The 22,060-nt window shown below is 39.1% G+C and overlaps 1 protein-coding gene across 9 annotated transcripts in view; it reads right to left on the reverse strand.

Annotated features, from left to right (window-relative positions):
• ryr2b (ryanodine receptor 2b (cardiac)) overlaps positions 1-22,060 on the reverse strand; it is an 83,820-nt gene that overhangs the window by 25,827 nt on the left and 35,933 nt on the right. For all 9 annotated transcript variants that reach the window (XM_082557442.1, XM_082557437.1, XM_082557435.1 and 6 more), the window contains 37 exons: positions 21,589-21,865; positions 21,375-21,489; positions 21,041-21,173; positions 20,729-20,832; positions 20,323-20,458; positions 19,400-19,586; positions 19,062-19,170; positions 18,107-18,227; positions 17,669-17,838; positions 17,331-17,551; positions 16,579-16,669; positions 16,359-16,499; positions 15,203-15,366; positions 14,930-15,008; positions 14,694-14,783; positions 13,374-13,511; positions 13,204-13,281; positions 13,044-13,119; positions 12,788-12,911; positions 12,318-12,433; positions 11,654-11,730; positions 10,665-10,780; positions 10,412-10,461; positions 10,249-10,309; positions 9,599-9,846; positions 9,086-9,167; positions 8,649-8,779; positions 8,251-8,565; positions 7,912-8,149; positions 7,455-7,542; positions 7,255-7,341; positions 6,948-7,109; positions 6,766-6,828; positions 3,921-4,046; positions 2,739-2,851; positions 1,750-1,846; positions 562-692 (listed from right to left, as the gene is read on the reverse strand). In XM_082557442.1, coding sequence (XP_082413568.1) covers positions 562-692; positions 1,750-1,846; positions 2,739-2,851; positions 3,921-4,046; positions 6,766-6,828; positions 6,948-7,109; positions 7,255-7,341; positions 7,455-7,542; positions 7,912-8,149; positions 8,251-8,565; positions 8,649-8,779; positions 9,086-9,167; positions 9,599-9,846; positions 10,249-10,309; positions 10,412-10,461; positions 10,665-10,780; positions 11,654-11,730; positions 12,318-12,433; positions 12,788-12,911; positions 13,044-13,119; positions 13,204-13,281; positions 13,374-13,511; positions 14,694-14,783; positions 14,930-15,008; positions 15,203-15,366; positions 16,359-16,499; positions 16,579-16,669; positions 17,331-17,551; positions 17,669-17,838; positions 18,107-18,227; positions 19,062-19,170; positions 19,400-19,586; positions 20,323-20,458; positions 20,729-20,832; positions 21,041-21,173; positions 21,375-21,489; positions 21,589-21,865 — 4,855 coding nt within the window. The remainder of the gene's footprint in view (positions 1-561; positions 693-1,749; positions 1,847-2,738; positions 2,852-3,920; positions 4,047-6,765; positions 6,829-6,947; positions 7,110-7,254; positions 7,342-7,454; positions 7,543-7,911; positions 8,150-8,250; positions 8,566-8,648; positions 8,780-9,085; positions 9,168-9,598; positions 9,847-10,248; positions 10,310-10,411; positions 10,462-10,664; positions 10,781-11,653; positions 11,731-12,317; positions 12,434-12,787; positions 12,912-13,043; positions 13,120-13,203; positions 13,282-13,373; positions 13,512-14,693; positions 14,784-14,929; positions 15,009-15,202; positions 15,367-16,358; positions 16,500-16,578; positions 16,670-17,330; positions 17,552-17,668; positions 17,839-18,106; positions 18,228-19,061; positions 19,171-19,399; positions 19,587-20,322; positions 20,459-20,728; positions 20,833-21,040; positions 21,174-21,374; positions 21,490-21,588; positions 21,866-22,060) is intronic.

Consider the following 22,060-nt stretch of genomic DNA (forward strand, 5'->3'; position numbering starts at 1 on the left):
GCAGTGACTTTACAAATGGGAATGCTCCTCCACCAAGGTTTTTTGCAAAGACATGATGCCAAAGTGTTCATTTATGTTCATGTTATGAGTTTCTGCAGGAATATCAGAAATATCTTAATTGTACTGGTGGATAAGATCACACATTAAGAAAAAGAGCATTTATGACATTATAGGAATACTTATTTCAGTTACTTTTCAACAAGAATTTTAACCACTGCTTGCAACAAGAAAGGTTTTTTCCCCCCATTCACAACATCTGTGGCAAAAAATATGCTTTGAATATTCCACTGAAACTGCAGCTTAAAATGTATTGATGTAAAAGATACACATTATTTGCAACATCAAGCAGAACGCATTTATGCAAAAATTAAAGCCCTGGAAAAAGCAGAAACATATTCCACATTCCAAGCTTTCAGAGATCAGTGGCCACAGATGTTGGACAAAAATATCATGCTTCTGGTCAATTCATTGTTGGCTTTCTGGCTGATGAGTTTGACTAATAATAGTTGTGCTGACTGGAAATGTTATTGCAAGTGATTCTTTTATGATAAGCACACACACCTGCTTTCTGTCAGGGCGCTTCGACTGAAGAGTGTAATGAGTTGTAGGAGAGGATCGATTGGTTTGGCACCTTCCTTCACATCCTTTTCTTCCCCTCTTCCACCTACATACAGTTCCATTACTCCCCTCTTCTGCAAGCCAGAAATAAAAGAATAAAGGAACTAACATCTCTTAATCTCACAGCCTGGCTGTGCACAGCAGACTGAGGTTTACACCTGGCTGCTTTGTTATTTATTTGGAAATTCTACTAAAAAGACATATGAAAGCAAAAGGTCTTAATGGATTACATTTTTTTTTAATAAAACAAATGTTTAAAGTGATAATAAGATGGCAACACAATAATGAGTGCACAATGTCACATCCCACCTACTTTTTATGCCAGAAAGTGGGCAGTTTAGTGAGTGTAAAAATATTGTACAATAGTATTAGTGTTTAATTTCGATTCAGTACAACAGTGTAGGTGGGATTTTTGTGCAGCCTGAAATTCCTCACAGTCTTAAGCTGATTTTGAGCAAAAAATGTTTGTTTTACACGATACGTGTTTTGTTGGCAAAACAGAAGGTACTGTACTAACATCATATGCCAAGAAGAATATATCTAATTATATGCACACGAAAAGTTCAGTTTTTAGAGGCACTGAACCCCATAACAATCTCTGTTTGAGCATCCCCCAGACCCATTGCTAGCAGATTGTCAGAGCTACTCACAGTTTGCATGTAAGATCCCGACCCGTCTGCAAACGCTCGCCAACTAATAACCAAGTGGTAGTGAAACTTCAAAGTACAAAATGCTGCCACTGCAACCAAAACCTTCTAGCAGCTGTGCAGCACCATATACCTGTTTAATAACAGTTCAAACTAGCCACTGCTTGCAACCTGAGGAAATCATATATCAACCAGCTGGAGAACCCATATTTTTCCTTAGCAAATGCTGGCAACAAGGTGTCATCGACCAGTCTGTTGGCCTATCTGACTGGTGCCTTAGGCAATCTGCAGTAAAACTTCATGTAAGAATAGTTCATCAAAATCAATTTAGAGCCACATTTCACTTAATTAAAAACAATAAATCTGTGTTGAATCAATTCATGTCTCATCTGGTACCCTTTAAGAACATAGGCCTGTTACACAATCTTCCTCTACATTATTTTAAACTTTTACTAATGCCAGCAGGGCCACCTTCTCCACTCACAGCTAAATTCTCCACAAGTGTCTCTTCAAAGCTGTGCTCCTCAGCAGATATCCAGGATTTATTGTAGGCTTGAAGAAACAGGTTAACAGCTCGATGCCTAGAGACGAAAATTAAAAGGATGACAAAAAGAGAAGACTTATCTTTTTGAAGTAGAAGGAAGGAAACACAGGAAAAAAAAATATAAAGATATTTCTTCTCTGGTAACATAAGTGACAAACCCACAATCACAAGATCGGCCTGCCTTAAATCATACACTGCTTTATTAATGTTTTTCAAACTGGGACTGACGTAGAGAGCAAAAGAGAGAAATTCTATAACCAAAAACAAATTTCAATATATTTTTTCATCTCCCAATGGAGCACAAGCTGTTCACACAGTTGTCAGATAGTGAGACTCAAACCACAGAAATCCAGAGCAACAATCCAGGAAGCTGGTAACTTTGTTACTGTTGTGGCACTCTTATTGTCAAAGGGCTAGAAGTGGATTGTGATAACCTGGTAGCCAACTATCAAATGAGTGGGCGTGCTACTACATTGCAGTCTCACACTTTATAAATTATATAAAAACACCACATGAGCAGGTGATAGTACTCAGTGGTGAAGCTGTCAGTATCATCTGTGGACTGTTAAGCTAAGCAACAAAGTAAGCATTTTCTGCAGTGAGGAGGCTCTTGGGGAAAAGTGAGAATAGGTTTAAAATGACAGTGTCTGTCCTACAGGTATTTGAGAAGATTTGGTCAGCTTTCAGTCAATTGTGGCTTGTGTAATGGAATATGAGCTTCTATACAAAAGAGGATACCCTGTAGAAAACCTAAAAGAGGACTGACTGACTGACTGACTGACTGAATGCATACATGCATACATGCATACATTTTACTAGGATGGGTGCTTAGCTTTTTGTCATTTGCCTAACCAATATGGCAGCTGATATACTTACTAAAGCAAAGCCAAGTATTTAGATAATCTTTTTTTATTATTATTATTATTTACCTGGGTAGGTTATAGAGTGGAGTCATTCTCAGGCAGGCCACCACTGCACGTTTCCTCTGTTTTGATAAAACTGTGTGTCTGGCAGGTTTTTTGTTTCTCAGTGGGTGTTCCACCTGAACACAAAACCATGGTGCACATGAACCTGGTGACCAGTACTAAGTACAAAGGACTATGCAATAGTAACTATTGTATAGGCTTAAATGGTTTAATTCAAACATTAAAAGACATATAAATAAATGAAATCAACAAAACAATCAACAGGTCACAAAATACTAAAATTAAAGTTTGGCTTGCAGAGAGACCACACCTGTATAATTTTGTGACTGCATCTCAGAGTTGTGACATCATGGGATTGAAAAAAAATCTGCTGAGCAGGATATATAAACAGATGTCTCCAAGACCACTTATTGTCATGATACACAAATACATACAGAGAGGTATATATCAAATAAAATAGTTCCAAGACACCAAACATAACTGAATCTCTGTCACACAGCAATCACGCAGTTAAGAATGAAAACATCTCAGCAAACATTTCAATAACCTCATCATTGACATTAACACACTGTCGGGTAGAGTTGCATCTTCAACACTGCCCAGTCATCAATGTGAGACTTTCTACTAAAAGAGAGGTTTTGTTCAAGAATTAGTTTCTTCTATTCCCTTTCTATAAAACAAAAAAAGCATTTAAGTTCTCCACTTTTACTGAATTAACTATTCACATATAAAGATGAGGATTCCTGAGTCTGTCATCTTAATATGGTGTACAGGGAGAACGTAATTATGGTAAGTTCCCCATCCCACAAATGACATAGACGTTAGATATACAACACCATAGACAGCTTAAAAGTGTTGGTTTTGTTTGTTTTTTGTGCGTTTCTTTGTTTTTTTTAAAAAACAGGATAAGGTAATATTAGTCTGTGTACAGTGGTCCCTCGCTATAACGCGGTTCAGTTTTTGCGGATTTCTTTTTGTGCAATTTTGCATGCTGTTATATTTTGTTTTGACAGTGCATTGTGTTCTGCGTCCTGATTGGCTGTAGACCATTGTCAATCAATCTCGCGCCGTGTCTCCTGTACAGTACAGATTGCGTTCAGCTTGTCAAATTTACATTAAGGAAAGGACGGAGCCTTTACTCAGTGTCTTAATCAGCAACTTTTTCTATAGCATGGAAAAGCTCACCTGGTCAAGATAATAAAGGACTCGAGCTATTTCCATAATCCTGTCAACAGTCTTTTCTGCACCACTGATGGTCCCGGGTTGGTGTGAGAGCTCTGTAAGAATCTTCTGTCTTAAACTGTCTGATCCCTATAAAAAAAAAAAAAAAAAGAAAAAAAAAGAAGATTAGCTCATTCATTTGTTTTGTTCCAAGGTGCTGGTAGTTATAACAGTTGTTGAACTTGTATATACTGACTAATAATAAAGACTCTGTATTCACAAATCATTATAAAAAAGAAAAAAGGATTTCAAAGACCGCTGGGAAAAACATTTACTCGAATTTCTGCTCTAAAAGTTGTTTATAATGACAAAGCAGAATTTTCCCATCACTAACTTATGAGTGAACACATTTATCAGTGATTCATGAATACAGAAATGCTGCATGCATATTTAGTACAGTGTGGCGAGTATGTCACATTCATGTCTCTGGTGAACAATGAGCCACTGCCTGAGATTAATAAAAAGACAGCTTTGGATTTTACAGGCTATGAAAGCATTCTCTGATTTAATTTCCCAGACACTTGTTGCACAAATTAAAAGTTACTCTGTACTCAAGCATATCGGTGAATATGATGAATTTCTTCAGAAAGTAGAAAAGATACGCTTGTAATTTGCAGTCTAAGGGCAGTCCAAAACACAAATTCATACAACTAATACATACTTCACTGACTAGGCATAACATTATGACCACCTGCCCAATATTGTGTTGGTCCCGCTTTTGCTGCTAAAACATCCCTGACTCGTCAAGGCATGGACTCTACCTCTGAACGTGTCCTGTGGTATTTGGCTCCAACATGTTAACAACAGATCCTTTAAGTCCAGTACGTTATGATGCGGGACCTTCATGGGTCAGACTTGTTGGTCCAACACATCACACAGACGGTCGATTGGACTGAGATCTGGGGAACTTGGAGGCCAAGTCAACACTTTAAACTCATTCCTGAACCAGTTTTTGTTTTTTGGGAGGGTGCATTATCATGCTGAAAGAGGCCACAGCCATCAGCTAATACTGTTTCTGTGAACGAGTGTGTATAGTCTGCAACACGTCAAAGTAACAGCCACATGGATTGCAGAAGGTTCCTCAGCAGAACCTTGCCCAAGCAACGCACTGCCTCAGCCAACTCGCTCTTTCTACAACAGTGGATCCTGGTGCCAGGTGTTCCCCAGGTAAGTGACGCAGATGCACCCTGCCATTACCTTTCAGCGGTGGACAGGGGTGACCTTGGACACCCTGACTGGTCAGCAGCTATGCAGCCCCATATACAAGTTACAATTCACTGTGTATTCTGACATCTTTCCATCAGAACCAGCATTACATTTTACAGCACTTGTGCTTGTCTGTTGGATTGGACCACATGTGCCTTGATTCCACATGTGCATCAATAAGCCTTGTCCGCCCATGGCTGGTTCACCACTTTACCTTCCTTGGATCATTCTTGATAGACACTGACCACTGCAGACCGGAAACACCCCACAAAAGCTGCAGTTTCGGAGATGCTCATACTTAGTGATCTAACCATCACAATTCACTCCTTGTCAAACCTGCTCAAAGCCTTACACTTTCCCATTTTTCCTGCTTCTAACACAACTTTGAGAACAAAATAATATAGCCCACCCACAAACAGGTGCCATGATGAAGAGATAATCAGTGTTATTCACTTCACCTGTCAGTGGTGACAGTGTTATGCCTGATTGGTGTATATCTGCTTATTGTTTTGTCTTGTCATCTGTCTAAAGCTTACTTCTGTTGGCCTGCTCATTCAGTGTTGGGAAGGTTACTTTTAAAATGTATTCCACTATAGATAACAGAATACATGGACCAAAATGTATTTTATATTCTGTTAAGTTACTCAATGAGAGTAACGTATTCTGAATACTTTGGAATATTTAATATATTGTCATGGTTTTTATAACTACATGAATGTACTATTGCTGTGTGATTTATTACTATTACTGAAGGCTACTTGCCATACCAATACCAACTAGATTTTTAAATCTAAATATAAAATGAGTAACAGTATGGTGGACATTAGGTAAGACTGCACTTTTTGCAGTGATCTCATATAGAAAACTATTTCTGTATCAGTAGTCCATCCGTCCATCCATCCATCCATTCACTTCCGTTAATCCTTTTCAGGGTCGCGGGGGGCGCTGGAGCCTATCCCAGCTGTCTTAGGGTGAGAGGCAGGGTACACCCTGGACAGGTCGCCAGTCTGTTGCAGGGCTAACACATAGACAGAGACAACCATTTGCACTCACATTCACTCCCGCATTCACACCTATGGGCAATGTAGTGTTTCCAATTAACATATCCCCAATGGGAACAGTGTATCAGTAATATGTTTTCTTTTTGTCTGTTAATAATCATGTGGAACTGCACACGATTATTTGCAGCTATCAGGTTGTTAACGCCATCCATCAAGTCTAAAAACAGCATGTTAATGCGTGGAGATCCTGAAGGCTGCTGCTGGCACTGCTGGCTCTGTGTCCATTGTGTAAGTGACGCCACCAATATTAACACGGCGCTTACATTAGAGCCTCTTATCACGTGTTTTTTTGGGTTTCCAGCAATCAGAATCAGAAAAGCTGTTTTAATCCCAGATGGAAATTGAGTTAAAAAAAAATAAATTAAAGTATGGGTCATACTCGAACCCGGGCCGGCTCATCAGGACTACATGCGGCATCCGGCAGTACATGTATTCTGTTACTCTCCAACGCTGCATACATTTGAGCCTTTTCAAATTTTGTACCCAAAGATAGTTATCTAAGATTATGGTGCTTAGTCAAATAAATTAAAGAAACCACCCACCTGATTCTGAAGATGCACAACACAATTGAAAATATGGTCTTGGATCTCATTCTCAGCGGTCTTCTGTGGAAAGCATGTAATTGCCCACATTAAGTATACTAAACAGTGTCAAATGTGCACAAGCACGTAATGAAGGATGTGAAAGGTGGAGGATTTTAGCATGGTCCACATTTCCAACTTACCTGAGAGAAGGCATTCTTAGCCAAGATGATGAGACTGTGATCGCTTGGAAAACAAACCCTGAGTCCCACAGGGGTCAGCCTCTTCATTAAAGCCACAATGAGAGAGGTGTTGATGGAATAACAACCCCTCTTCCTCCTCATCTTCCTCTTCTCATTGTCAAGCTGAGTATTGGGATATGAAAACAGGATTTTTTTCTTTACACTTAGTGGCAGCTGCAATTCTTCTGTGATTTCTACATATATTTTGTAAAGAGATGTACATCAGCACACATGTAATGGATGAGGTCAAATTGTAAATATGACCAACCTTGAATGTTTTGTCATTATTGGTCAAGAAAGACAAGTTGTTGATTTCATTTTGAACAACATAATTCTGTTCCTCCCATTTGAAATTCTGTTGCAGAGAACATAAGCGAAGACACGTGACAGTTAATGGACAAAATATTCACTGAGACGGCATTGGCATGAGAAAAACAAATAAATAAAAACACTGTGTATCATTCTCACATGGGATTTGGCCCAGAATATAAAGACCTCTGCCACCATGCTGAACAGCTGCTCAGCCTCAGGGTTCAGGTCTTTCAGCCACCTGGCTCTGAGATAAATTTGACAAAACACATTCACAACACAGAATTTGTAAAGCAAAAGCATATGCCTGAAATAATAACTAACATAACCTCGCAGTATCATCTTCTCAGTTTTTTGCAGTTAAAAATCAACGACTGGCTGTTGAATTCTTAACAACATTTGTTCTTTACCGTCTTTACAAAATAACAATGTGGTTCAAAAGGGAACTTCAGGGGCCATGAAATAATTAAAGTGGAGCTCAAGTCGATACAAAAAATAGCAAAATAAGTTTCACCTTTCATTGAGTCTATAAATACTTTACATTACTTCTGTTACTTCTAACGTTAGAAAAATAAGTATCCGCTCCTCCACATACAAGCACCTTCGAGTGTCTTACCGATGAGAATCCACAAATGGGATGAGGAGGGGAAAGAAGGCGTAGAGGTCTCGGACCAGCATAGCGAACTTTTCTTGTATCTGCAACTCCGCATCAGAGGTATCCCCGCCTTCTGCTTTCATCTGCTCCTCCTCTACCAACACACATTCTGTCCTCTTTCTCAGTTTCTCCATTAGTGGCAGGAAGTGGCTCTTTAACAGCTCAGGATGGGCTTTACATATGACTGGCTGAGAAAAAACTAAGAGATATAAATGACAGATGTTGGAAAATATGCATTACTGACTAATATGAAATAAGTATATCTAAACAACAAGCCACTATTGTCCACTACACAAGTACCTGCCAGCTGTTTCATCCAGTCACCCTGGCTAGCACCCACATGATTGTGGATGATACACAGGATGTTGCCAAGTAGGTCACTAGCATGCTTAGGAACGACAGAGGTACACACTGGCCTTTCTGGCTGGCCCTCAGGACCCAAGTTCCACCAGTGGGAAATGTAACTGCACAGCATGGGCAAAGTAACCTCTGCAACATGGATGTAGTGGGCCTGGTGAGCTCCAGCACCTGCCAGCTCCTCCACTTCCCTCAGCGCCTGTCCCAGAGAAGGTAGGAGGGGACACATGTCCTCCACCTGATCTGGCAATCCCTGGTCTAACAAAGATGGAAGGTTTTTAAGGTTCCCAAGAGACAGCGAATAACAATATAACAGGGTATAAAATGTGCCTGCATAATACCATTTATCTGAGTAGCAGTCATCATATTGTAGATGGAGTAAGGGTTGTTTTGGTTTAGATCGGGCTCCAGGAAACACACGGGTAAAGCTCCTGTCAAGGCTGCCAGACAAGCACCTGCTGCTGACCTATGCCTGTATAGAATGAGTTGTGCATATCAGGATATAGGCATGGGTGAATAATCGACTAATTTTAAAGTACGATATAATATTACAAATCGGGATTGCTAACATAAGTTTGCTTGAAAGCTGCTTTCTATGCATCTCAGGTTTAAACATCCTCTTCTATCTGGTAGCCTTTAACATTTATAACACCCTGAATACCCTGATGTTGTACCAACACTGTGTGGTTAATATAATAACTTCAATCATGAGATATAGGTACATTACACAAAAATTATTTAAGATATCATCTTGGAGACATCTGAAATCAAGCATTACCCCTCCATGTAGATGCTGCTACTGATTCCAAGAGCGTAGAGGCTGTTTAAGATCCTGTAGCAGGATACCTGTATACCACCAGCTGAAAAAACAAGGTGATGCATAAGTTTTCTTTCACAAACAACCACTGAACCCACAGTTTCGAAAGCATTCAGTCACTGAGAGGTGGATTAGCTGCATGCTTGCTGATTCAGGTAATGAATGATTCGTGAAAGGTCGGGATATTATTGGGAGAGACAGTATGCTCCTGCTGCTTTGTGGCCATGACCGAGGTACTGAATGAGAGCTGGTTTCAAGCTGAAGGGAGGGTGTACCCAAGTGATTTCAGGGGTGTGGAAACCAGCTGTGCATCCAACACCTGAAAACGTATGTGTGTTTCTCGTCATGCTGAGATGATAACTAAATGTATCTTAACAAGTGACATCTGCATGTTTCTGCATGCATTTTAGGATGTAAATGAAATAATACAATAACATGGCATTCCTACTTAACCACTATAATGGTAGTTCTTACCCAGGAGATCTACTCCATGGTTCTGGTTTCCAAGATGAAGGAAGAGAGAAGTGAGTGTAGGGAGAAGGATGGAGGTTGTGTAGTTGAGAACCTTGGCTACTCCTCTTGCCAGCTGACTCCTACTCTGAGGCAGCGAAACTAAGCTCTCAGAAAGAGTTTCCACAGTCATCTCTAAATCAGACGCCGCTGCCTTAAAAAAGGAATGCAGAGATGTCTGAATAGACTCTGGTGCTGACTTCATTAAAGTCCTATAATGAAAAAGTGGGAAAATAAATTATTTGAGTTGAAAAATATTCTACATTATTTTGTTATAGTATTGCAAAGGAGAAATATCCACTGAAGGTTTCCTACTGTGACACTTCTGGCTGGGAGTTAAATGGACTAAATCAGTTATCTATCAGCTAATCTATCCCTCAGACAAGTCTGAATGGCATCAACCTCTGCTGAGCCACAGCACTACTGTGCTTGCTTCACAGGCATTGTCCTCAGGGAGCAAAAGTGATATCAACCACAATTAGATAGCATCAATACATCAGTGGCTCAATTACATCAGTCATCTCATCCTTAGACATGGTGGTGCAACGCTGATGCCACTGCAGGCAGAGCGAGAAGATCGATTTTGGCAGAGTGTGAAAGTGCCATCCAGTTACCTGGCATCAAGAGCCTGAGCCAAAACGTGGAGGGAGCTTGCAACTGACGAGGCTTCTCTTCCTGAAAAAACACATGCACACATTATATGTGAATTATGAGGATTAAAGCACAGATTAACACTTAATAAACAAATAAATGTTATGATGTCCACACTATCCTTACCAAAGACTGAGATCCTGTGTCTTACAAGCGCTGCAAGCTTACAAAAGAGGCTACATGTAAACAGAAAACACAAGGAAAGTAATGAGAGAAGATGAATTGAAAATCGCAGGACACAAAATAAAAAGACAGAATATATTGAAGCTTTTTTCTGAAAAAATTCAAATATTTCTTTAAATAAATAAAAATGCACAAAATAGCTGAGAAATGATCAGATAAGAGTATAAAAAACAAGAACGCAAACTTTGTTTTGTACCATGCAATCATCTCCTTTTCCTTTCTCGAGGCATGGCTTCTATTATCACTCGAGGAAGTAGACAGGAAATATAGACGGTGGCTTTTAACATACTGTTCCAAAAGAGGAAGGATAACCTGTTGAACAGAGAAAAGGTCAATAATCATTTCATAAACCAACATCTATAACTAACAAACCCCTTAAATATCCTCTAAACAGTATGTGCTTGATGAGATCACATGCACGGTTTGCCTGTTTGGTCCTCTGCTCATGAAACCACACAGTGACAAAACTTAATAGAAAACTTTCTGTGGCTGCACAGTTACATCAAATATGTGTCTCTACTCTTGTTCAACACTAGATAAGTAAACATCCATGTGATCGGCCTAAAAGTCTGAACACCCTGTAATCATTACTAGAAGTTTCTTTAAAAAGAAGGAAAGAAAGCTTCCAGGGACTGAGCAAAGCCTTGTGCCTTTTTAACATGACTTTAATGACAGGCAGAGAAAGTATGATGAACTGGCAATTCACAGACAGATGAACAGCCAAACAGACACAGACTTGAGTGGCTGTGTGAGAGTGGGCTGTGTGGGAGGTGAAAGAAGCAGAGATGTGAGGCATGGCTGCTCACAGTCTTGGCTGACAAGGTCTGACTCTGGAGGTCCCATTGATGAAAAACGAACTCTTTTCATTTACTACCTCCTTAGAGCCAGAGCAGTGTAGGAAGCCTTAATCAATGTCCTGATGGCAATTGACACGCCCACGTAGATTTCCAAAATGGTTAAATAAATTACACAGCCCAAAGGGTTTTACTTAAAGGGGTTGCCTATGGCAACCATCAAACAAAACTAATTAGATGGCATAAATGAAATAAGAAAAAAAAAAGTTAATGAGATGAAATAAAATAGCACTGGCAGAATTAGATTGGAAGGGGGTTAAATCAATGTCAGAGATTTTATCAGATGCTAGACTTTGACTGTGTTTAAATATGCAGATTGGTTGATGCAAACCTTGTGAAAAAAAATGACTGGTTGCTCGTGTGGAGCCCTCTCTCCCTTAGACATCTGTCCTCTGGCTTGCATCACCTCTGAAGAAAAAAAAGACAAAATGAAAAATGAAAGGTAAAACTGTCAAGATAATACAGATAAGTTAAAAAAAAAAAAGTGTTTCTATGTCACCTTCATGTAAGAAAGATAGGTTCACATACCCAAACTAGGCTGAACTATTCTGTGGTGGCTTGGTTTTCATAAGTACCTTTTTTCAACTTAAATAGCAGGAAACTAACTAGGCATATAATTCTTTTCTTTCTCAATTTTTTGCCAGATTTTTCAAGTAACCTATATTTGAAAACAGCATAATTAAACCAGAAATCCTGTTTTTGGTGTGCCACCCCTATGAAAAAATCCTGGAGGCAACTCTGTATGTGAGGGCATAAAAAGAGTGGACCAAAACTGCTCCACAATGACATGAGAGACTGATAAAGTCATACCAGAAACGATGGCTTCCCGTTATTGTTGCCAAAAGTGGTTTGACAAGCTATTAAGTTATGAGGTGTAGTTATTTTTCACAGGACAGCATATAGTGCTGTGAAAACTTCTCTTTAACATGTCGGTATATTGCAAAAATCTTTTATGTTTTTTTTTATCTTCTTTTTAATATACAACATTATCTTACCAAGCTTTAAAAGGTTCTCTTGGGCCTCCTCAGTGTGAGACAGGAGCCGCTGAAGCAGCGTGTATGCAAAGCAGTTGGCTATGGCTGGAAAGTCCATTTCCACTGACTTCCGATCTCTTTAGAACAAGAAATCAGATATGAGTTATGAAACACCACTACTAAAAGCAAGACTGAACTTTAATCATAAATACTTAATAATACAGAATTCTTTTATTTCAAGATTTTTATTTCAAAGATGCAAATGTTGCAGCAGGATGACAAAGAGGTAATACATTTATCTTACACATCGAGTTATTTCTGGTTGTGACCTGTACTGGAAATTATTACAAAGAAAAAGGGCTGTGGACTGACTGCTACAGTGCCTCTAATCAACGGTGAGGGAGAAATGCCACTGTGACATGAAAATGGAGCACCTCATTCACACTGAATTGCATCGCCCTAGTGTAATCATAAGCGTATTCTGTACTCACCTCCACACAGTGTAGCCATTGAGCTGAAGGAACTTGAGGACATCCTGAGCTCTTTCTCTGAATTTAGCCTTCTCTTTGGCACTCAAGGTATCATAAGGTACAAGCAGCGAATGGCTACCTCCTCCTGAGAATAGATATGAGTGAAATGCATAGCACTTTTATTAGCTGTTCAGCTCTTCCTAAAATGAAGGGGGATGAGATAAGAGTAAGAGAAAAGAGAGGAGATTAACTAGATATTATCAACACTTAATGCCACCTTTACTCTCAAGTTCTAATTTCTTCATCTTAGCACAGGCATTGTGGTAGTTTTCAGCCAGCTGTTCAGCCATGGCCTGAAGATGAGATAAGAAAGAAGAAAATTAACATAACTGAATAATATGTCAACTGCCAGTTCTAATATCTAATCTTTAACTTACACATTGGTCCCATGATAAGGTGATGCAGCTCATGTCCACAGGTTTGGGGCTGAAGGTTGATGCGCCTTCAAATGACAGCTAGGACAAAAAAACGTCTTATTAATGGAATAAAAAGTTATTTGTAAGCAACGCTGCTTTAACAAGAACAAGCAGAACATGAGCACATATACCTGTCCAGACTGAGAGACCCTGCGTGTACATGGATGCATGCTAAAAGCATCTCCTTCTTTGGTCCTTTCTATGTTCCAGCCAAAGGCAAGCATAGTCTTTATTGTCTCTTTGATGGCCCAGCGGTACGCCTCCTTCTCCTGGAAAATCAGAAATATAGAAAAGGTTTAATGCAAAACTAAAAAAAGCAGGTATCAAGGGACAGCAGACTATTTAAATAGCTCAAGAACTTGTAACAGCCTGTCAATAAGTGCATATAGCCAGCCTACAAGTACCAGGCAGTGGTCCTAAAAGATGTCCAAATGGTACTGCACATAGCTGTCAAGGTTAAAAATCAGATCAAATATGCTTGAAAGTAAATGTTTAGTAGACTTGAAGATCACACTGTTCTGAAAAAATATTAACACTTTTAATGTGATTTATATACAGTACTGTATATGTAAATGAGATTTCTCATAAGATTATGACTCACTGTGTGTTGCACAATTTTAGCATTTTACAGTATGTACTAGGGTTGTGCCAGCAGACGATGATGTCATGGATTGAGGATGGTTTAAATTTAACGGCGACGGCTTATCCGTTTTATTTATTGTCCACACTGATGTATTAAAATAATATTTTCATTAATATGAGATTTTTAATAAATTTGATTATTTAAAGACTTAATTTTGCACCTCCACATATGATTGACATGTGCAGCACAAACATGTCTGGGCATGCATGGGCGTTCGCACACATGGCTGGACTTCTGTGTGCTGCGCTCCACGCAGGAGTGCAGCCGAGCTACCATATTTGATCAGAGGATATTTTTGACTGTTGAACTGTTTTCTTTACATTAGAACATCACATGACTGCATTTGCAAAGACAGTCATTTATCTCGTCTCCTTAACTATTTGTTCCATCAGGCACATTGCCAGTGAAAAACTCCACTGTGCACCGAGGGCCGGAGGTGAAGAGCATAGGAGCACGAGGTGAGGTATGTTAAGTTAAAAAAATTAAAGAGACAGTAAATGTTATGCCTTAATAATTCTAAAGGTGTTCAGCTGATATCCTGCCACTTATGTTCAATAATTACAGCTGGCTAAATCAGTTGTTCAAACATGTCTTCATGCTGGAAGTGAGGAATAAATTGTAGTCTCCTCTACATCAGGTAAGGGGGGGTAACACTATGTTTGGACTGTGAAGAAAATCACTCATCACTACTTGACATTTGGTATGTATGCAATTGTCTCTGTACATCTAGGATATCACCACTTTCATTCCTGAAGAACACTTGAAGAACATCCACACATGCCATAAAAACTGACTACTTCATCTGTACCTTTTCAGCAAGAGCCCTGTACGGCTTGAGGCGAGGGTGAACTTTGGTGTTCTCACATAGGTGCTCTCCATGAACCCAGCCACTGACAAACTGGCAGAGAAAACACACAGATTTACTAAACAAAAAACGAAGAATAAATCAGGGACTCAGTATAGAGAGATGTTTTGACAAGGCAGAGAAAAATATGTACAAAGGTATTCTTATGATGACAGTCAGTCCAGACCAGGATATGATACCTTTTCCAGTGACCACTTTTCATGAGTATGCTCGGCATACTTGTTCACAACAAACTCCAGCCTCTCTGGCACTGACACACTAATGCAGAGACAGAAAAAATACATTATTAAGCCTTGATTAAAACTGCACATTAATCTCTGCGAATCATACTGTTTATATTCACAGAATACAACACTTGGTCTGCTAAATTACAGGTTACACTTCTGATTAGGCAGGTCATTTTCACACGATTCTCTTTTCAGTCATTCAAAAATATCCTTGGGGTATCTTACTTGGATGTATCTACAGGCTGGGGGTCAAAGTGTCCGTCTGTATCGATGGAGGTTATTTTCTCAATGTGCGACAAGCAGTTTTGTTCCATATGATCAGGAGGCAGGGCCATGGCCACTGCAGAGAGGCACTGCACACACGGACTCAATAACTGAAGTATCTGGGGCTTTAAAGTAGATAAAAAACAAAACAAATTAGACAAGAAGACAAGCTATCAAAAAGAGTAAAAACAATGATGCTGCGTGACATGCTCCTCACGCAGCATGTCACCTTATACTAGCGTCTTCCTTATTATTTTCATTGCCATTTAGGGGAACACTACATCAGGAGATCAGGTTATGGGAGGACAGCGAAGAACTAATTTTATATGAACTGCAATAATCGTGTTAACCAAAAACCCACCTATATATTTCAGAGCCTGTATTTAACACAGTTCATTCAATTAAAATTTAATAAGTTATGGATTTAGTTACTTGGGAAGTAAACATATGACTGCATACTCCTCCTGAAAAAGCATTTTAATATGCAAAGATTTGTCAGTGTCACATAACGCGAGCAATCAAAATCCCAACCAAGAAGTGCAATAAGCAGGGCAAGAGATATATTGTACACCCAAGCATGTACATTTGTACATATACAAGCCTTTTGTTGTGTAGTAATTTCAGCGAAAAACAACTTCATAGTTCTGTGCAGTGCTAATACTGTGCTCTGCTTCTGAGTCTGTTTGATGTCTGCTCCATGTGTGGGTGGTTTGACCTCATCAACGTATTTCTTTTGATGTTTTCCCGTTCTGCATCGTTCAGGTAAGTGTCTGGCAGACATATTTTACGTACATTATGCTGTTCACATTTCCAAACAGTCACTTTAAGAGTGGGAGGTTTCATACCAGGAAATGAAAAATTAACACCTTATCTCAAGTGTGTTACATCTTCCCCGATGCAGGCTCTCGTAGTACACTAAAGAAGCGCATGAGAAATGTATTTTGCCATTTTTCTTCGTAAGGAGGACAAGAAAAGATGAAGGATACATCATGAGATGAATTAGTTTGAAGAAAACCTTTTTTTCCACATTTAATGCAATTATTTTTGTGCTTAAGTACAAATTTAAAGTAATTATAAGCTCAAGTCAAAACTAACACACATAATCAGTTTAGTTTACCTTCTTGGCTAAAGCCTTGAACACCCCCCAGAACAACTTTGTAGACAGGTAGAGTTCTTCTTCAGATGCACAACCCTGCTCACCCTGCCTGCCAGACTGGGAGTAGTACTTCCACCTTTGCTCATAGTGACTGGTCAAGAGCTGATAGATGAAAGTCGTGATTAGTTAACAAAATTATTTTCATATTCAGTGTGTGGCAAGCCCAAATTTAATTATCCACCTTTAGAGGCATTTTGCTGTGGTCTGTCAGATGAAGGACATCAAAGACAAGCCGACGAAGGAGAGGCTGCATCATAGGTGGCTGGAGTTTACTGAGGACCAAGGGTTGCAGAATTAGTCACATAAACAGATTAATTCCACATCAGCCAACACAACAACCCTTCCCCTACACACACACATCCACACACTCACGCACAACGATATTTTTGACTGATTAGTACATCTCAGAAGGATGACATAACTCAGAAAATGCCATTAGCAAAATGTTAATAAATCCAATAATTAACATCACACTCTTGTTCATTTAATATGCCAATTATCTGGATTTGGAAAATGAGAATTCCCAGTGATTCATTATATATAATGAGTGGGAATAAGCTGTATCTGGATTGGTTAATATTTTGCTGTTGCTATTTTTTCAAACAGCAGCCTGACACTGATGTCAGCGGATATAGGAAGGAAATGTTGTAATAATTCCGAAATTAAGAGCCAAACATAGTGAAACCAGCTGTCAAACCATTTATTTCGGATATGTAGGTGAATCTAGTTTGGATGCTGTTGCAAATAAACCTCAATGACCCAAAAACTGAAAAATGCAATATTGAATTATGATACTCAAGGGAGGAACAACACTTCCCCTAAATATATAGCTCTCATTCAGAGAACCCCACCCATTTAATGCCATATTATATAGACTGTCACATTCTTTGACCTTGTCCTCTGTTTTTCATTCATACCAGCTGAACACCCTACCTGCACAAAGCCAACAGACAGTCTTCTGTAGTGTCTCTCTGAGCCTTGGTCAAGCTAAGAGCCCTCGAGAGGCGGTAGACTGCCTGAATGAGAGAATCAACCAGCAAGATGTGGTCCTCTAAATCATGGAAAAGAACTGAATATTTGGTGAGAAGGGGAAGAACAGCAGTACACAAGTATCTATTGACGGCCAGAGCCATATCAGTGGATCCTAGGTCAGCCTGCAAAGGGAAAAAAAGAGGTTTAACTTATGGGTGTGAAGTTTCCCCAGATTACATAAGAAGTGGTGGATGTTATAGAGTTTAATGGAAAACAAAAATTAATATTTCTCAGCTTACAGTGTCAAGAGAGACAGCTGCCTGAAGGTCAGGCAGAAAGCCAACTTCTAGAAGGTGGAGAAGAAAACTCTGACTCTCAACACCATAAACCCGATCCAGGAACAGTACCATTGCTGCTTTGTGGTCTGGGCAGAACACTGTAGATAGGTCAGGCTCAACCAATGCACCATCTGGAAAAGCAAGACAAGATTAGATCTGATGACCAAGGTCATATTAACATATTATGTACTTTACATCTACTGTGAAAACTATGTGGTCCCATCTCTCTGTGTGAAAGAATGGTTTGGGACTGTCTAATATCTGATAAGGCGCTTAGCCTCAGTTGCCTCCGTCTACCTCCACTATTTTTCCACAGCGATTGTGGAGTGAGGCATCAATGTCTAATGAGTTAGAAAAAAGCCACAGCTGCCAAAGTCTGGCCAATGTGGCCTATTCAACCTTTAGAGACTGAAGGGATTTGAAAGGAGATGCTGATGACTCCCTGAAGATCCTGAATAGGGATGAGAGACCTCAGAATGGCCCTGATACGGATTGCCTCTCCTTTGCCTCCTTGAATTAACTGTACAAAAATAAAATAGTCATTCAAGACATAATAACAACAACTTTCACAATACAAATTAATAAAATAACTGGTCATAAGTGTTACAAAATTTCAGTGTCATAACATATGATAACCTGTTTTTTAACCTCATACTGACTCGTCCTGTGAGTTACTTTCGATTTTATTTTTAAATTCACCTTTCAGTCAAAATTAACATGTATTTAATTTAAAAAAATAATTACTGGTGTTATTCACTGTCAATATATAAAAATACAGTTAAACTGACATTATTGCATTTAAATATCTTAATGTACTTTATCTAAAGAACATCAATGTGCCTTTGATGCACAAAAAGTCCCCTTCTTTTAATTCACCTGTGCACTTTGGCGCTATGTTTTCAGACACTTTCAGTCAGGTAGACACGCTCAAAATCTGATGGCTCGAGGAGCTGATGCAATGTTCACCATTTCATTTATTCACCCTGTTGAGGGTTTTCCAAATCAAGGCTGGGTACTCTATCATCAATATGAATAATAGGACCTGACCAGTAAATCTGTCTTTAATGGCTTATTGCAGTATACTGAATGTTGGCCAACAAGGGACAACAATCTCTATTAGAGTAAGTCCAAACTAGGTCTGAGAATATCTTTAAAACATTAAAAAACCTGTGACCAAGTGTGGGTTACATAATAAATATTAGGCAAAATGCAATGCAGCATCTAAAATGCACACTTTTGTCTGAGGTTTATTCTTTTAACAGAAGTTTGCAGACTCTCTTCATTAGGCTTTATTGGTTGAGACATGAGTAGATATTGATGTGGAAGAGCTGATGATAGCTAAGGGAACACTTACATGCATCTCCGGAGCACAGCGACCGAGCAAGTCAATAAGAGCTGAGTAGAAGGTCATGATGGCGTGCCCCATGTGAATGACATCATCATCGCTGTCTTGGACAACATCTCTATTACAGGACACAATCATAACAATCAAAAGCCTGCAATGACCTGATATTATCTATCACGGATTATCAACATATATTACTGGTGGCCTCTACAGATAGAAGCTAATGTGTACAGATTCTTTTGTTGCTTGTTACAGTTACTTCCACTGATTCTGGATTTACAATATTTCTAAGTCCATTTTAAATATTTTTTTTTTTAATTATGTGACTGCATATATCTGATACTGACAGCGCTCTGTTGGAATGATAATTGGTACAAGGGCCATCCATAGAAGGGTCTTCAGAGATCTTGATGGCTTCTTCCATGGCTGCTAAGAGACCATTTCCCCCATCACCTCGCAGCGCAGGGCCAAAACACTCAGGTCGACGAATCAATAGCCTCAACACCACATAAGCATTCTCCTCGACACTCTCACCTGTGACCAATCAACACACAGCTTTGATTTTTATTCTTCAATATCTGCCATAACAATAAATATATTAACAAAGACTCTCACAAAGAAAACTGATCAATTTAAACAGCTAGAGGATAAAAATGTTATATATCTTCTGTAGAGTGATATAAAACAATATACTGCACAACTCAAGTGCTGCACAGAGACGAGGTGAAGCTGTAAATACTGAGGAGCACTTGGTACAGAAAGCCATTGCCATTTGGCTGAACTGTCAACAGCCTCAAGGGCAATTTGAACAGATGACTTTTGGGCACCGCTTCAGACTAAGGAAAATCAATAGCAGAGTGAATTACCTCTAGTGCAAATACTGCAGCTTAATTAGGAGCGTGACATGTTGAAGCCTCTTGTTCCTTTTTAAATTAGCATTTTGCTCCTATCAACACTGTGTTTTAAGTTTCAGAAGCAATAAATGACCTGCATGCTCTGCAAATGAAATGTATATAAGAATTAAATGTATATTATACAGTATACTCTATTAGTATTAATTAAGCTTGCACTTTTTTTATTAAATTGGCAAGCTAAAAATTTTCGTGTGACAGATCAAATACCATAATCGAGCCAGCCAAATGTATGTAACGACTCACGTGTAACTTTGTTGCAAATATCAGGGTGACCTTTTAGTCCATGTTTTCATATTTTAAAAAAAATACAGTATGAACAAATATACTAAAAATGAAAACTTAAATCTTTAATTTACCATTGCAGAAGACAGCAAAACGTAGAAAATCCAGATAACGCTCGCCCTCCACAGGGTTCCACCCTATATCGCAATAACCTTTTGCCACTAGCATTGGACAGCTCTGGAGACCACAGCCAGCAAGGCACAGAACCACCTGGAAAAAAGATAAGATTTATCAGCAATAAGTACTTATTTGCTCAAGCTGAATCTCTTTCTTAACATTATAGCTTTCTTAGAAACTGAACTTTAATATTATAAATATATTTATTATATTTAAGCTCCACTGTCTATATATAGTGCTGCATTTCCCCTGCACCTTGAATCATATTTATTAATTATACATTATTATTGACATGAAGGAAGCCAGTATACTGTCTACAGAATGACTAATGGACTGTAACATTTCTGGTCAATACAGAGTTACCTTCTCCAGGTCTGATTCCCTCAGTGATAAGGCCAATTCATTATTATCCATAACTGAAGCTGCAGCCACATCCAGAGGAGTGGATCCACGCATGGACGGTGAAGCTTTGCAAAAACAAAAAAACATAAAACAACTGAAACATGGGCTCAAACTCTCCATAATGCCAGGCTATTAGTATAAGGGCAAAACACAATAATGTATATCGGTGTAGTTTACTTCTATATATTTTCAGTAAACTACAATCAAAAATGTTTCAAGTTTGGTCTTTACAAAAGACCAGTGAGATTATATAGCAGAGAAACTGACATTTACCTAGCCCGACACTGCTGTTTTCCAATAAGTAGCTGAGGTGGTCAAACAAGGCTCCCTGATTGTGTCGGCTGATACGGCAAAAATAGCACAGGAATCGACAGCAGCTGGCAACCATCTTAGGAAAGGTAATCTCCTAGAAATAGTAAATTAAAACAAGCACACAGAGAAAGCAAACTGTAAAGGGGCAGACGCTGAGTGATTAGACTGAATCATGCAAATTAGCCACAAGAGAAATTAATTTGAACTCCAAACTTTAAACTAAAAATAAACATCTAAACTTTGATTTCATGTTTTTCCTCCACATTATTTCTATACATTTGAGCTATTTTCTCACCTTTATTTGCCCTTCTCCAAGAACATTGACCATCACCTCCATCACAGTCTCATGCATCGACAATGCCCTCATTAGGTTTGGATGTTGGTAGAAAACTTTATTATTCATGATATCTCTGTAGATGTTACCAAAAATGTAAGAAAACTTGTGGCACCACATGGTAATGGAAACTTGGACACTAATAAATTATACAAGAGCAACTAATCATTCTTACCCTAGTCGTCTGATCATCAACCTCTCTTCCTCTTTCCCCATGCGAACACTGAGGAGGGAGCGGATTTGGCCCAAGGAGGACAAGAGTGCCATGGTGTCCTCCAGTGACGACTGCTTGATGGTATAAGCTTTGAATAAGGGTCCTTCCATTAGGCCCCTGAGGCCCTGATACTGGCGGTGCAGCAATGAGAAGATAGCACTGACTAGTTCAGGGTCCTCAATCTCACTTTCTTGAGCCCAGTGCACCATTGTTTCAGAGATCATCTTTTTGAGGGACTCTGAAAGAGTAACACCAGGTGAGAAGCAGAGATAAAAGGACAGGCTCGAAATCCTATTATCTGTGTTTAAATGACAAATTGATTAATTGATGTGTGTGATATAGCAACACATTGGAAATGTCATTTATTAGGTAATAACAATTTTGTTATTATGTCACTTACAGTAAATATTGCATTGCCAGTGTTGGGGTACTG

The sequence above is a fragment of the Aulonocara stuartgranti genome (assembly GCF_965226115.1).
Source record: "Aulonocara stuartgranti genome assembly, chromosome: 13".
NCBI classification, from domain to species: Eukaryota; Metazoa; Chordata; class Actinopteri; order Cichliformes; family Cichlidae; genus Aulonocara; species Aulonocara stuartgranti.